Below are 15750 nucleotides of genomic sequence, written 5' to 3'. Positions count from 1 at the left end.
TACCATAAAAATATTCAAAAACTTTTGCTCTCTTTATATATTGCTCATTATTTATAAACTAAAATAAACAATAATAAACTAAATGTTAAATACTGAAAATTAAAATTCATTCAAGATAGAAAAACGATATCATAACTAATACAAAGCGCCATGGTAATCTAAAGAAAAATAATCATGCTATAATTAAGCTAAATTTGCTAAAATTAAATCACAACCATTAAAACTGACTTAAAATTTGAATTAAATTAATTAAATTAATTTGAATTATAAACGTCACATAAACTATACAAACAAGTTTTAATTATTAAACTAACAGTTTTAAAAATAGTTGGCTACTTAAGTATAGGGAATGTTCTTCAACAACTTTTTACTAAGAAAATATGAATAGTAATCACACATAAATGAGTGCCATATAATTGCAATACATGATCACAGTCAAATTCTTTACAGTATTATAAAAGCATCACTAAAGTTAATAATATCACTTAATAAAAAAAATGTATGCTAAATCGAAGTTCTTTTAACTACATTCAATTGGCTGTTATTGTTGCGTTATTAATTATTTATAGTAAATTGTGCTGATACAGAAATGTAATGACTAATATAATAATATTCTTATAATGAATTTCTTTTGCTATCTTCACAGTAAATCGTGTGTAAAATTAAATATGTGACCAGGACAATTTTGCTTAAAAATTACTTTAAAAGTTTAGATATAAAAGGTTCAGTTATAATACTGGTATGTTGTCGAAATAGATTTAAATAACAACTTTGGTCGTATTTTTGGTGGTTATTTACATTAAAAGTCTCTAAAATGGTGAATGTAGTGAACTCCCTAAAACACCACAAAACCCTTTTGAAGTATTAATATGGTTTAACAGTACAGACTGGGTACGGTTGTGCCAGGTTACTATAGTGGCAATCGCCCTAACAGTTAAACTATACTGATTTTGAGATAGGGTTCAAAGGAAGAAAGATGAAGTATTTTTGTTCGAACAAGTTTCCATTATTGCTTTGAGCCAGCTCCCTACATTCACATGGGGAGAGTGTTCTTTAAAATAACAAATGTTATTTAAGAAAACAATAAAAAAGAAGGTTTTCCATATAAATATTTTTCTTTTAATCAGAATTGCAGACTTTTATTTTTGATTATATGTACAACTTTTTTATCTATGATATTATATTATATATTATATATTTTTCGATCTTATATTTTTGGCTTTTGAGCCTTGTATAAAATTCTATTTCACTTTCTTGATAATTGATTTTAAAAAAATCACTTTTCATTTGTTTTCACAATTTTTGGTGATTTACCTTTTAATTTTCAAAAAACCGGGACAATCCGGAACAAAAGATCTAAATCCGGGACAAATATTACGTTTGGAACAAACCGGGACACAATGTGAAAATTTGGGACTGTCCCGGCCAAACCGGGACGTATAGTCACCTTATAAATCATAACTAAAATTATTGCTGATAAAAAAGTGCAACAACCGTACTGGATCTCCCCTATTATGATTAGTTAAAAAAAGCTACTAATTTTTTAACCACATTTTTAATTTTTATAGAGTTCTTTACTTCTGCATTCTGCAGTTGAAGTATAAAATTGTATGCGTTTTTACCACATCACTTCTTGGATTTCGAATGTATTATGCTATCATAATTGATTGAATACTTTGGGCGAAATAAAAAATATTAATGCGTTGAAACTGATATTTCAATAAAATCATATTTAAATGAAAAATTTAATTTTAAAAATTTCTTAATCTGTAAGTAATTTTAATATTGCTTGAACTTCAGCATCACCATCACGAATAAACCTAAAAGTCCAATACATTGTTTGTAAAGAAAAAAATATACATTTTTCACATGTATAAGATCAAGTTGTTTACGGTATCATGCATAATAAAGCAATACATATGGCACTCAAAATATTATAAATTCCTATACCTAGTATATTACAATTCTTAAACTCAAATGCTAGAAATATAGACATTTATTCACTTTATGCTACACCTACTACATAAGTTTATGAGTTTTATATATTTAATTTGAACGACGATAAAATTCACAATAATAGTAAGAATAACAAAAAAATTCAACACGATTTTTAATACTTTTATCTATAAACTCTAATACTTGTGCAGTTTTTGTGAAATCAGTCTTGCAGAATTACCGCAAAAATAATTAACAGAGATAAATAATATTTAAAATACACATATAAAATATATTAATTTGATTTAAATTGAAATTTGATACTATTATTATTTGTCATATATTCATGAATTAAAATATTATAGACAAATCATACTAATATAAAAGTGCTATTAAAATATATTAATTTATTAGCAGGTAACTTAAAACACTATGAGATTTTCTTCAATAAATAAATTTCTGCAGTATTTACACAATAACTAAATTGTTTAATAATACACGAACGCTGAGTTTTTGAAGCGAATATTTTAAAACAGTTTCAAAACGTGGGATCTCACATGAAATCTTCAGATATATTACTATTGCCTAAGATAATTTTCTTTGAATTACCTTCAATTTTGGAGCTGCAATTAGACAAACCGAATCGGTAAATTTGCTTTTAAGCAAGGTTGGAACTGACACACAAATTGCACCTTTAACCATAGGCATATGGTGCTATGTCGAAATTAATTTTCTATCGAGAGATCTATGACGATCTGCATGCTTGCAAACCGCTTTTCATAGGATTCTGTAAAAAAATGTTAAAAAACAATTAAATATTTATCAAATGTTAAATATTATCGTACTTGTCTTCCTAAAAATAAACAGAATTCGAAGAATGCATAATACTATTAAAATATATTTCATAAATATGTATACTCCTAGACAATAAAGATACATATCATACGCCCAGTGCACATGACACCAGATTTCTTGAATATTGCCAGGACAATACAAACCAAATTTTACGATATTGCCAACCATATATTACGTTTAAGCTCGCTTTTTACCACGGCATTATCCTTAACATATTTCTGTCTATAACTTGTTGCCTAGCACAGTCGGAAAATAGTTTCACACCGGTCTTAGTAATCGAATTCTTTTCCCGTATTTTACGAATAGAGCGTGTCCTATTACTAATAGGACACCTAATAGGTTATTAGACGATGGATGAACTGTTAGGAAGACAACACTTTCTGCCAATTACAAAGAAACGGCTTGACCTATCGTTGCGCAAAACTGATCAACGATAGTTCTTATCGAGTTACATCGAGTGACTGAGTTTTTTATCACTGTTTCCATATTATACATTTTTATACGAGTCTATTTATTTATTTTCCTACGAGAATATGCAGTAGCAGCTCTGTTCCATGTTACTTCCATATACATATTTCTGTTAAAAAAGTCTGGTTTTGATGAAAAGCATTTATAGTAAGTGTACCATATTCCGGAATTGACTAAACGTTTGACTTTAAAGATGATTTTCAGAAAAAGTAGGAAAGCGAACCAAATATTTAAAACTGTTCTATTGAATAGAGTAGACTTATAGGATTATTATAAAACAACATTTTGCATCGTAGAACACGTCATTTATAGAAATGATCTGTATTTTGCCGAAACACGTGTGTTCATTAGCCAAGTACTTTATCACCATATACAGTTTCATAAAAAATGACGAATCTTTATTAAAAACTTAACTAAAATCTTAACTAAAAATCAACACAATTTCCAGAAGATATCTTCCAACTTATTAGATAAGATAGAATTTAAAATTTTCAAAATTGGTTCTGAAATTTTCGCTCACATGTGGACGAAAAAATTTGCACTTGTACTTATTCTCTTCAATTTGCACTAATTCTAAAGAAATGGTTCAGCCGGTCGTATAACCAACAACCAATGCGAGTAAATATCAATCGAATGGCTTAATTTTTTTTAAATCGGCTCAGCCGTTTCTGTGAAAACCTCAACAAAAGGTCGAAAATTATCTTCCCGCACACAGAACACACTGTGTCATTTGATTCAGAATGAAACGTTGAGAAAACATAAAATTAGCAAATCGGATATTCTGGCGAAAACAATCTTTTCCTTCGAAAAGTTTGTGAGTGAAAAACTTGTGTATTTTATTACGAGAGAGTAGTTATTAACTTCCGTGGGTAAGTTATTGTAATGGGCCAAAAATCGGAATTGAAAATTTTTACAATTTCTCGACGTTTTGAAGGTTTCTGAACATTTTGGCATACCTCAGAAAAAATGGATGTGTGTGTGTATGTATGTAGGATACAAATTTCCAGTCACGTTTTCGGGCGCATGGATCAACCGATTTGAATGGTTCAAAAAACATTCGATTCCTGTTGATAGGGAGAAGAGCAGAAGAGGCAGGTCCAGCCGTTTCGGAGATACGGAGCAAAGAGTGCAGAAAATAAAAATCGACTTTTTGAGCGAACGGAGCATCTGATTTGAATGATCTAAAAAACATTCAATTAGTAATGATTGGGAGAAGGGTTTATTAGTTTTTGGCAAAGACAGGCCCATCCATTTCAAAGATACTGAGCTAAATACGTAAAAAATTTAAGTTTTTGAGAGAACTAAGCGTCCGATTTGAATGATTCAAAGAACTTTATGCTTGTCTTCAAAATAATTTTTTTTTTAAATTTTTTGTATATCGAAAATAATTCAGATTTTATTTTTAATTGTGACTATAGTTTTAATATACTTCACAAATAATTTCAACTTTGCAATTCAGTTTATATAATTCTTATAAATATTAGACAATGTTACAATATTTATAATAATCTATTGAAAAACATTCAGTATTCCTCGAACATTTCGTTACGCCTTAAGGCACGATGCCACCCACCCCACTAGTTTCAAACTTAATTATAAGAGCTAAAAAATATGTACATAAAAAACACCACTAAATTTAACGATAGTTGAAAATAAAAGACAAAAATATTTTAAGCCAATCTTTCGTTATTTCGTGATATGCACGGAATTACATAAACTACCTAGTGTGAACATAATTACGGTATTCATGAAATTGACAATTTCTCGAAAAGTATGTTAATAATTAATTATAAAGTTATTTTATATTAATATTAACCAATAATTTCATAGATTTAAGTACATTAAACTTAGCGTCACTTATAATTATTAAGATATGGAAGAGTCTCTTGGGCTAAACAACAACGCCGTACGGGCTACGATCATAAGCTCGATACGGCTTTAAAAATTAATTGAAACATTTAATAAATTGAAACTATTTAACTAACTATATTCTTGATGTTGAATTGTATAAAAATTTTATTTGCGATGAAATGAAAATATCACGAAATTATGTACTACACCGGAATTCTGTACCTGTGTTACCTTAACTACTGTAATTTTAAGATCAAACTGAGTTTGAAATCTCTGCCACTAGCACTGCTATTATCATCTTTTATATAATCGATTCAATAATAAGTATGAATTTATAACAGTCATAAAAAAACACATTAAATCTAAATGTCATTTTTACTCACATTGGCCGTGTTTGGTCAGCTGTGGCTGTCACGGACTGTCGGCGGTCCGACAACAACTATTACATTTACCGCATTTGGATTTGGTTGTGGCGGAGATTGTCTCGCTGATGGTCGAGAGCCGCTCGTGCTACAGCTCCAACGGCTGTTCCTGTAAGCTCGACACCGCCGCCGTGGAGGCGCCGCTGCCGGCGGTTTCACCGCACTCGGCGGAACTTATGCGACTAGAATACTCCAGTTCCAAATCATTCTTCGCCTGGTAATAAAATATTGAAAATAATTAAGGGGTTACACCACTGTAGATTTTTCGAAAAACCAAAAAATTTTTTTAGGCTTAAAATATACTTTGAACCTTTTAGAATATGAGAAAAAATATTCCATACCTAAAACTTTATTTTTTTACTTATAATTATGAGCTTTTTCCCATGCGCGTCGGGCTGCTCCGAACCGACACCGCTCAAATTCATCAACAAAAAATATTATAAAGAAAAATGACTACGCGTATCTTCTTAAATATACTAATATATGTTATTATTAAATATTTATATTGCATAAATTAACTGTAAAAGCATTTTTAACCAATAGATGATCAGTGCAGAGTCAACACATATAAGGGTTAACTATATTGCGGCTGATATTGCTGGGGATAATTTCAACGATGGCCTAAGCAATATTTTATAAATGAAAATAGTTTTGGAGATTAATATTGGCATCTAAACATGTAATTTTTGTCTTAAAGCCAATTATAAACGTCTTAAGCATGCCGAACGGTCTTTGACGGATGTGCCAAAAGTAGGACGTCTGATATAAAATCATCAAGGGAAGGAAATAAGAAAAAAATTATAAAAATAAAAAAGTATCTGTATATTGCTGGAATATCAGATTAATAGTGAAAAATATTAAACTGATATTTTTTCTATTTTTTCTTATCTATAATTTATTTCAAAACTTTAAACGCGTTTTTCTCGAAACACGATTTTGCAACGCGGCACTTTAAATATACTATTAAAAAATGAAATTGTTGTAGTTATTGTGCGTGCCGCGGAGCGCCTCCAATTTGACGCGGCTCGCCGAAATGGCTGTGGTACCGTCATTTTTATTTTTTTTTACAATTATATTTTATTTTGTTACTTTAAAGTACAATAAATAACTATATTTAATATCATGATTTTATTACATTTCCTTCTGCCCGAAAAAAATGGCAAAAACATGCGTTTTTTAGGCTGCTACAGTGGTGTAACCACTTAAAGCATTCAATCAAATCGTTTTTGTATTAATTTTCAAAATTCTTACTAACTATAAATGACTTACTTAATTTTGTTGCAAAACTTAAAATTTTTACAAAAAATTTAGATGGGTTAATCAGATTTATAGGTTGATAAGATGTGTGTAAGAGCACATTACTTACTTCAACGATGCTTTATATAACTACAGTTGTAGATGCCCGGCGCAATGTTTATTAAAAAATAAATTAATTTCACTACACACGAACACTGTAATTATCTCGGAGGACCAGATATAATTTATTGTTAAAAATGCTATATCAGAGCTAATATAAAATAACTTGAATTGATTAAAAATACGTAAATAGTTTTTAATAAATAAATAATTTTTTCCCTGTTAGTATGTCGAGATAACCTAGCGCGTATTTGCAACAACTTTAATTCTTTTTTATAATTAAACCACTTCTCACAGGTCTATAATATTTTCTGGGGTTCGGTTTGACTATCAATTTTATCACCATGTGAAGTTTTATCAAAATCCCAGAGAGTGAAACTGAAGATTCTCTCGTAAGGTAAGAACATTATTTTATTAATGTTAGGAAAAAGAAGATAGATGTATGAAATTTGTGAGGTTCGAGCAATAGTAATATTACATTTCCCTATTTATTAGTTTATATTTAAAAGAAGTTTGTGTATAAAATCGATTCATGCATAATTGGAAATTATTTCTAAATATTATACTTATTTAGTAAGCCTCATTGAGTAAGGTGTAACCTTAAACTTACAGCCTCCTCAATAGAAGGCATGATATAAAAACAAATTTAATATCTTTAACTTCTATTGTTTATAACGTCTTGACAGATTGAGATCTGACTAAAATTCTATCGAATACAAGCAATTTGATACCGGTACAATTTGTTCAAACTCTTCCTCAGGTAATAAATAAAATATATTTTCTTCAGTTTGAATATTTTAGGTAATATATTTAGGTAATAACTAGAAAACTTCACGTAAATACCTACAATTTGTTCAAAAGTTTGCCATAATTAATTAAAATGGTGCACCCTCATATAATAAAATATTTCTATTAGTTTACCTTCAATCGATGTTCTTCAAGATTTTTTTTCACAAGATTATGTTCACGTTGTAGAACATCAATTCTTCTCTCATAATCTTGGGCAAGTCTAACTCGTTCTGCAACACCCCTTTCGACGATTGCTGTTGCCACCTAAAATCATAATACAATTCAATTTTAGAAGTCAATGTTATCAATAGGGTAAAATATTTCAGATAAATGAAGCTTAATAAATAAATTCAGACGTAGAAATTAGAATTAAACTGGCTCGAGCACTTTTTCATTAGAACTTGGATTAATATAAAAAATGTTATAATTGAAAAAAAAAATGTTATATCTCACTTCTCTTTTCATACGAATGAGTTCATCTCGATCTCGATGCTTTTTAGCAAGATCTTTGACTTCTTTCCGCCTCGTCGTTTCTAATATTTGTCCCAGTTCCGCCGTTTCTCTATCCAGCAAAGCCTGCAAACAAAATAATTATATTAATTATAAATATTTGTTAAGTAAGATTCAATATTTATATTATGGACCTGTACTAGATTCCACAAAGCTTATTATCAAAATAAATATTTCAAATTCTTATCGTAATAATTTGAATTTACCAAATGACAATTCTTTTCGGTTAAGTCGATTATCACATAGGAAGTTCATGCAACTTGGATTAAGGCAAAATACCACACACTCCTAGTAGTAAATTGAAATGTAAATAGTGCCAAAATATAATTTAAACAATAGTAATCAATAAAGAACAACAAACACAATAAGTTAAAATTCAAATTCAGGAGCCAGAATGACATAATTGTGTTTTAACCGCTGATTTGTGTTAATTATTTACTTACCCTCAAAGCTTTCATCTGATTGGCCTGAGATTGTTTTAAAGCCTTTTCGGCTATGGAATATATTGTTTCATGATAACGTTCCTGAAGTTCTTTGAGTTGAATAGCGTGCTCGCGAACCAGCCGAGCTAAAGCTGGACAAGAAGCGGCGGCAGCCACAGCGTGACTATCCCCGTCAACACTTCCTAAAGATCCCGCCGATGACCAAGGTGCGTCACTGCTGAAATTCAACAAAAAAATTTCATAAAATGCGAAATAAACAGATTAACTAAATTACAAACATTAACTAATAAAAGTATTCATAAGTCGGCCAAACTTCACCCTAATTTAAATTGGAGAAATAATTTATATAAAAGAGCAATATCATTTGAAAATAAAATAGGTACATTTATGACTACCTTGATTAAAAATAAATCTGCATATAACTTATTATTAAAAAATACTATCGATATGCCAATTTTAGGATTTATTTTCAAAATCAAAAATTAAAGATCACATTCAATAATGTGAAGAAAATTTGGGAAAACGTGATGGTCGTACCAGAATGTCTATACTCGATTAGAATATTATAACTCCTTTTTATTAAATAATATTCTATTACTATATTATCTATTACTATACTTACATATTTTTACTGGATAGCCTCTTCACAAGTTTACTGCTCATATAGAATTTAGAAGATCTCTTCTCAGCTAATCCGCTACCCTCCAAAGACTTTTGCCTTTCCTTGTCTTGTTTCTTACGCAACGATTCTATTTTTTTCTCCATCTCCAAACGTTTCTCAGCAACGGATTTATTTTCGAAAAGTTTTTCCAGTGTTTCAGCTTTGATGTCTTCTGCAGCTATCGCTTCGGGACTTCGCACTGGAATAGCCTGATCGAGAGCTTTTTGCTGAAAAGATAGTAATGGAATAAAATTGATATTAATTACAAAAATATTTTAAATACTGATATATGATTTCAACCAGATTCGAGAGTGATTCAGGATGTGGTGCCAAAAAATAAATGAGCCGCAAGTGCAAAGGCAAAAAGTGGAATTTTTTTTTTCTGAACACGGTTGTAAAAAGAAAAGGAAATGAGATCGAATCCATATTGATATTTTCGACACGATGTCATTAAAGGTAAAATATAAAAGCTAATATAAAAGAACAAAAAAAAAAATGAAGTCGATCAACGACTTGCGCGAGAAGAGAAAACAGGAAAAAGCAATTGCACCTGAAAACAAGAAGTTGGTGCTCTTACACAATGACAACAATAATATAAATATATTGTAACGACAATTGGTATTGTCGTAAAAGGTTTGCACAACCCTCAGTGCAAATGTACTCCCCCACATACTTCTACTAGGGTTCCTGCAATATAAGGTTCAAGTCGAGGGTTGAAAAGCGTCATTAAGGAATGTAACATCCTCCGAGGAGGTCGGCCGGGTCCAGGAGGGAGCCGTTGGACCCGCTTAGTGCATAGTGGTGTGTGTGCTGTGCCCGGAGAGAAGAACCTGTTCCAGCAAAGGTCAGATGTATTATATATTAGCTATTCTCTCCGTTAGCATATTCCAATACTCCGATTATGTTACATTAGTTTGTTACATTACTCCGTTACTATTTTATAAAGATTAATCAGTACGTTAGAGTTTAGGTACAAGGGCATGACTGTACGTAGGTACAGTCATTTCCTCAGATCTGTAATCATAATTAGTTAAATTAAATGAGATAAAAGTGCATTCGCGTAGTTAGTTGGTTTAGTTTCCAAAGGTAATTACAAGGTGTTTATGGAAGTAGGGTTAAGGAGTTGGAGTAACCCTTTCGTAATGGGGATGCAATGCTAAGATATAATATTTGGCAGTCGTTGCAACACCCAAGAAAGGAAGCATCAACCTTCATCCGTCACAATATTCTTATTGCTAGACCTAAAAAGAGTCATTGTTTCTGTTGTTCCTGATTATTTTATTCCTGAAAATGTCGAAAAGTTTTGTATCTACTTATCATCTATATATCATCATCTATAACGCTCTATCCAAACACTTGATTAGAACTTGTTTCAAGGAAAGATTACATTACACTTACAAGAGTAGGCATATATACTAAAAACGTGGTTAAATCAAATTGATATATTGTTATGAATGTGCAAGTGAGCACCCGCACACATATATAAATAACACAAAACTTCCCCTGTCCTTATATGAGTTCTTCCTGAGTGTCCAGAAGAAGTATGCAATTAACCCACAGTCGTGAGAGTAGTCTTCTTTTGTGTATGTAAAGTATTGGCACTGAGTATAAAATCAGGGTCATCAAACGCGCGGTCCAGAGTGCAAAATGTCTAATAAACTATTTTTATAAGGTGAGCTAAAAGAACAACAACAGGTCAGCGCATCGGCAGCTGTCACCGAACCGAAAGTAATTTAATATAATACAATATGTGATTAGTGTGTAATGTGAATCGGGCCCGAAGTATGGACATGTTCGGACACTATTTGCACCGCGGGTTAAATAAGTCTAGGATAAATTGTATGTTTTATGTTAAGAAATGTTTAGAATATGTATGTGAAAATAATTATGTAATTAAGTCACTAACACTCTCATTAATAGTTGTAATATTTAAAGTAGTTTTCCAGGAATTAGTAACTAATAATAGACAAATCAATTCGTAACAATATAAAATAAAAAATTACAAATAAATGGGATTAGTTTTAATAAAATGTTTCAAACAATTAGATTTATCTTTAGTTACTCACTAAAGCAGCTGAAATAGTTCTGACAACAGGCATGTCCCCACCGCTTGCTCCGCTGCTTGTGACCTCGTTCTGACCGTCACTGAATTCTTTGTCGTCAGTTCCTCCAGTCAGAGACGAGACAGTGGCTGCATTGGCGATGAGACCGCCGCCTGCAACCATCCCGCCCAAGGCGGTGCTGGTAACCACACTAGCCCGGTGATGCAAACGAGGACTACCGCCGGCGGTTATTGAATGAGGACTGCCGCCGTCGGATGTTAGAAGCTCTCGTCTGCAGGCGACGTTTGATACTGCAAAGAAAAGATTTGTTATTATTCAAAAAATAAGTTTTGCAGTAAATAAATATATTCAAATGTCATCATTATTTATAATTGACGAGAACGTTTTCTAAAAACAGCTGCACCGAAAAAAATGTAAAGCCATTTGATGAAACACTCGTTGATTAGTTTCGCAAGAAGATCGGCCAAGCTATTTCTTTATAACCAGTTAAAATGTGAAAAATTTTTCGTCCACGTTTAGCCTAAAGTCGTGAACCGATTTTGAAAATCGATACATATCAGTTGGGAATCGTGCTGATATTTATTTGGTAAAGTTCGCCCTAGCTGTTTATTTCGTAAATAATAGTTAATTTTTCTCGATTTTAATGAAACTTTGTATGATTAGTTCATGTTCTTAACAAATATTTTAAAATATTAGAAGTCTACAAAAAGTGTTTTAATTATAAAAATTCATTAAAGTTTGAAATAATGAGCCAAGACAAAATGTTCAATTTTATCTTAAAAGAAAATTCCACTTTTAGATGCAAGTGGCATTTAGTTTTAAAATAAAATTGAACATTTTGACTTGATTTTATTTTTTAATTTTCAATGACATTATATTAGTATGCTCATTTTTTCAACGAATATTGGTATTGCAATATTGGGTATCAATAATTATAGGAGTTAATTTAATTGCCTATTATGTAACCAAACAATAATTTTGAGTATATTGTGGAACTATATGTGATATATCTATACGGTAGATATAAACATGTGACTTACAAATAATGTAAGATATTATATTAATAATTAAATAAATAAATTACAAACATTTCAGTCATTGCATAGATATAATTATATAATAGAAGTTCAGCTCACGCTATTGAAATTTTTAATTTTAGTAGTTGTACAATGTAGAGGTTGGATAATAAGTGTAGAAGTAGGCAAATCTTTTGTAATCAAATTCGACTGGACGATCAGAGCGGTTTTCATCTTTGAGTGAAGAATCGCCAGAACGAAATTTGGCAAACCAATTCTGACACTGCCGATTTTTAGGGCTTCGCCACCAGAAACAGCTCATAACCTTTTATTGATTGACAGCTAAATTGCCTACTTCCCAATAATCAACAAACTTAAAAATTCTATTAAAACTAATTTTATACAACACTAGCAAACCCGACGAACTCCGTTTCGAGAAAGATGTCGGAATCATTGGTATGTCACCAAATCGCCAGCAATTTTTGATTGAATGATGAAATTCAGTGCGTGTACATAATTATTCTTTGCGGCAAGAATTGCTCGTTGACTTAACCAAGCATAATTCTGATAATACTCACTAATGTCATTACTCGAATTTTTAATTACGGTGTGTGAAGTTCCAGCAATTTGCATTAAGGCACTATGCCAGGCACCACTAATTTTCTTAACTATAAACCTTGCGGACCGAGACCTTTCCAACGAATGCAAACTTGTCGAAATCGGTTCTTGCGTTCTGGAGTTAAATCGTCAGGAAGGAAATTCCGACTTATTTTTATATATATGTAGATTATTAACAAATGATAATGCCCAGTTCCAATTTCTCTTATAGACGTATTCATTATCTACTTACTGGTCATTCTACGCTGAGGTTTAGCAACTAGAGAAGAGATACTGCCACTGCCTGTCGTACTAGACAGGTGCACATTTGCATCCCCTTTTGTATCACATTTGTCACCACCCTCACCCTTGTGGTCTTCTTCTCCATCAGCATTCAATTCTGGTTCCATATCTTCTGTGAGCACAGCCAGTTGCTCTGCACGTTTGTCCAATGCACTTTGATATTTTATCGGATTCGCGAGTGCATCGGCAATGTCCACAAAGTTATGCGGAACGTAATCCTGGAAAGAATTATATAATTTATATATTATAAAAACACATTAAAATATCATAATGCCGTATGAATAATATTTAATTAATTATGAATTGATAATTTCCATATAGTTCTCACATAGATATTAGGGATTTCATGTATCATAATTATACTGGAAAACATTTTACTAATTCAGTCATATATTATTATTATTCGAAAATTATGCATAATAAAATTCATTTTTATGTATTTTTAAGTATTTTGGAAAACCATCAAATTAAAATATAAAATATTATATATATATATATATATATATATATATAAATATACAGGGTGTCCCAGAACTTAACCTCAAACCGAAACGGGGTGATAGTATTGCCCTGATAAAAATTAGAATAACTAGTGGAGTGCATGGCATCGTGCCTTGAGGCAAATTACTGGAACTTACCGTACCGTCATTGAAAATCTTGATACGGAACCCAAAAAAATTTACACAAATGTGTACACATTATGAAAATCTCTATAAAATGTCTGATAATTTGATGTACATATATGTCCAATAAATATTTTTGACCGCCAAATGACATTTTTTCTAAATTATTTTTATTGAGAGGCCATAACCGCTGAACCTGCCTTTGCCAAAAACTAATCAGCACGCCTCCTTATCAATACCAATTGAATGTTTTTAAAATCGACGAAAATTTGTATCCGCACACACACACACACATACATCCATTTTTTCTAAGGTATGCCAAAATGTTCAGAAACTTTTAAATAGTAAAAATATATGAAATTTTCATTTTCGTTTTTTTGCACTTATTATAAATTATTTTTAAATTTGTATCCGCACACACACATACATCCATTTCTTCTAAGGTATGCCAAATGTTCAGAAACCTTTAAAACGTAAAAATATATAAAATTTTCATTTTCGATTTTTTTGCAATTACTATAAATTGCCCTACAAAAAGTTAAAAAATTGCTCACGTTATTTAGAAATTGGCAACCTAAAAATTAGGTAAAACTATGACAATTTTTAGTCACATTATATTATATATTATTATAACATAATTCTAAATCACTCTACATCAATTATGAATCACCAAAGCTCTAGATTGCACTTAAAAGCTCATAATTTTGAAACGTGAGATATTTTTTAAAATTCTTTTTTCAGGATAATTAAGGTCAATACTATCACCCCATTTTGGCTTGAGCTTAAGTTCAGGGACACCCTGTATATATAGCTTGAAATATGACTATAAAATATATATGCTGTTATATTTCAGAATTTTTCAAAATATCTTTCATTAGGGTCAACAATCTGAAACAAACTTATAGGATTGATGAATAATATTTAATTCAATGAAAAGACTAAATTTTGATATTAAATTTAGACTAATTTGAGATTGAATTAAGACTAACCAAATTAAACTAACCGAATCAAACTTATTAAGTTACTAAAAATATTTATAATTTAATGAAAATATTAAATTTTGATATCATATTTATATATAGGACACTCGATACGTTCTTTTGAACTAAGATGCCAACTATATATTCTCTTAAACTCCAAAACAAAACCTAAGCATAATTCTGGTGGATTTGTTTGAACAATATATTGAATTTCAAAAGATGCGAAAACTTGTAAAATATATTTGCTGCATAACTCCAGATTGCTCCCGGACAAAAACTTTACTACTAACAATATTTGAAAAGTTTTGATATATTTTCAAGTAGAATATGGAACAATATTTTATAATATATATCACGGTAAGGTTTCAAAAGTAGAACTGTTACTGATAGAATAGAAACTGGACTGGAAATGTCGAAGAAGAACGCGGATATTTAATTTAAAACATATATACTAAAGCGCAAAATCTAAGAAAAGTGGTAATCTTATAGCTTGACCTACTTGAGAATAAAATATTAGATGAAGACTAATTTTATTAATATTATAAATTATTTACTATACCTTAACTACTATAGATAAAAATAATGTGGCTAATGGTAGAGGTAAGCCCAATTCTGTTCTTAGCTGCACATGCTTATAACCAGGACAAAGACCAAAGACCAACAACTGGCAGCACTCGGTGTCCAGAAATCTGCCCCCTTCCTCGTAAGCTGCCAACCTGATGCTTGCTAGTTCTGGTAGTACAACCTAAAATAAAAACACAATATTATTATTCAAAACAGATTTTTTACATGAAAGATATACAAACTTACTGAAATACAAAAATTATATACGAAAATGATTCTCAAATTTCAGTCACTTCATTTTTCTGAAATCTGCT

At 30.8% G+C, this 15750-nt stretch overlaps 1 protein-coding gene across 1 annotated transcript; it reads right to left on the bottom strand.

The window, feature by feature from the left end:
- Positions 1–2402: 2402 nt before the first annotated feature.
- LOC113366057 (1-phosphatidylinositol 4,5-bisphosphate phosphodiesterase classes I and II-like) lies at positions 2403–15513 on the bottom strand. Its single transcript, XM_026607608.1, has 9 exons — positions 15432–15513; positions 13220–13487; positions 11357–11643; positions 9252–9517; positions 8630–8846; positions 8130–8252; positions 7809–7940; positions 5493–5745; positions 2403–2722 (listed from the first exon to the last, which is right to left on the bottom strand). Exons 2-8 carry the CDS (start codon positions 13374–13376, stop codon positions 5620–5622), a joined length of 1308 nt encoding a protein of 435 aa, XP_026463393.1. The 5' UTR covers positions 13377–13487; positions 15432–15513; the 3' UTR covers positions 2403–2722; positions 5493–5619.
- Positions 15514–15750: the final 237 nt, after the last annotated feature.

The sequence above is a fragment of the Ctenocephalides felis genome, unplaced genomic scaffold (genome assembly GCF_003426905.1).
Source record: "Ctenocephalides felis isolate EL2017-DRISC unplaced genomic scaffold, ASM342690v1 CF-g0.4_SCAFFOLD_01170, whole genome shotgun sequence".
NCBI lineage: Eukaryota > Metazoa > Arthropoda > Insecta > Siphonaptera > Pulicidae > Ctenocephalides > Ctenocephalides felis.
Note: the sequence above shows the minus strand (reverse complement) of the source record. Positions and strands in the feature narration are given on the sequence as shown.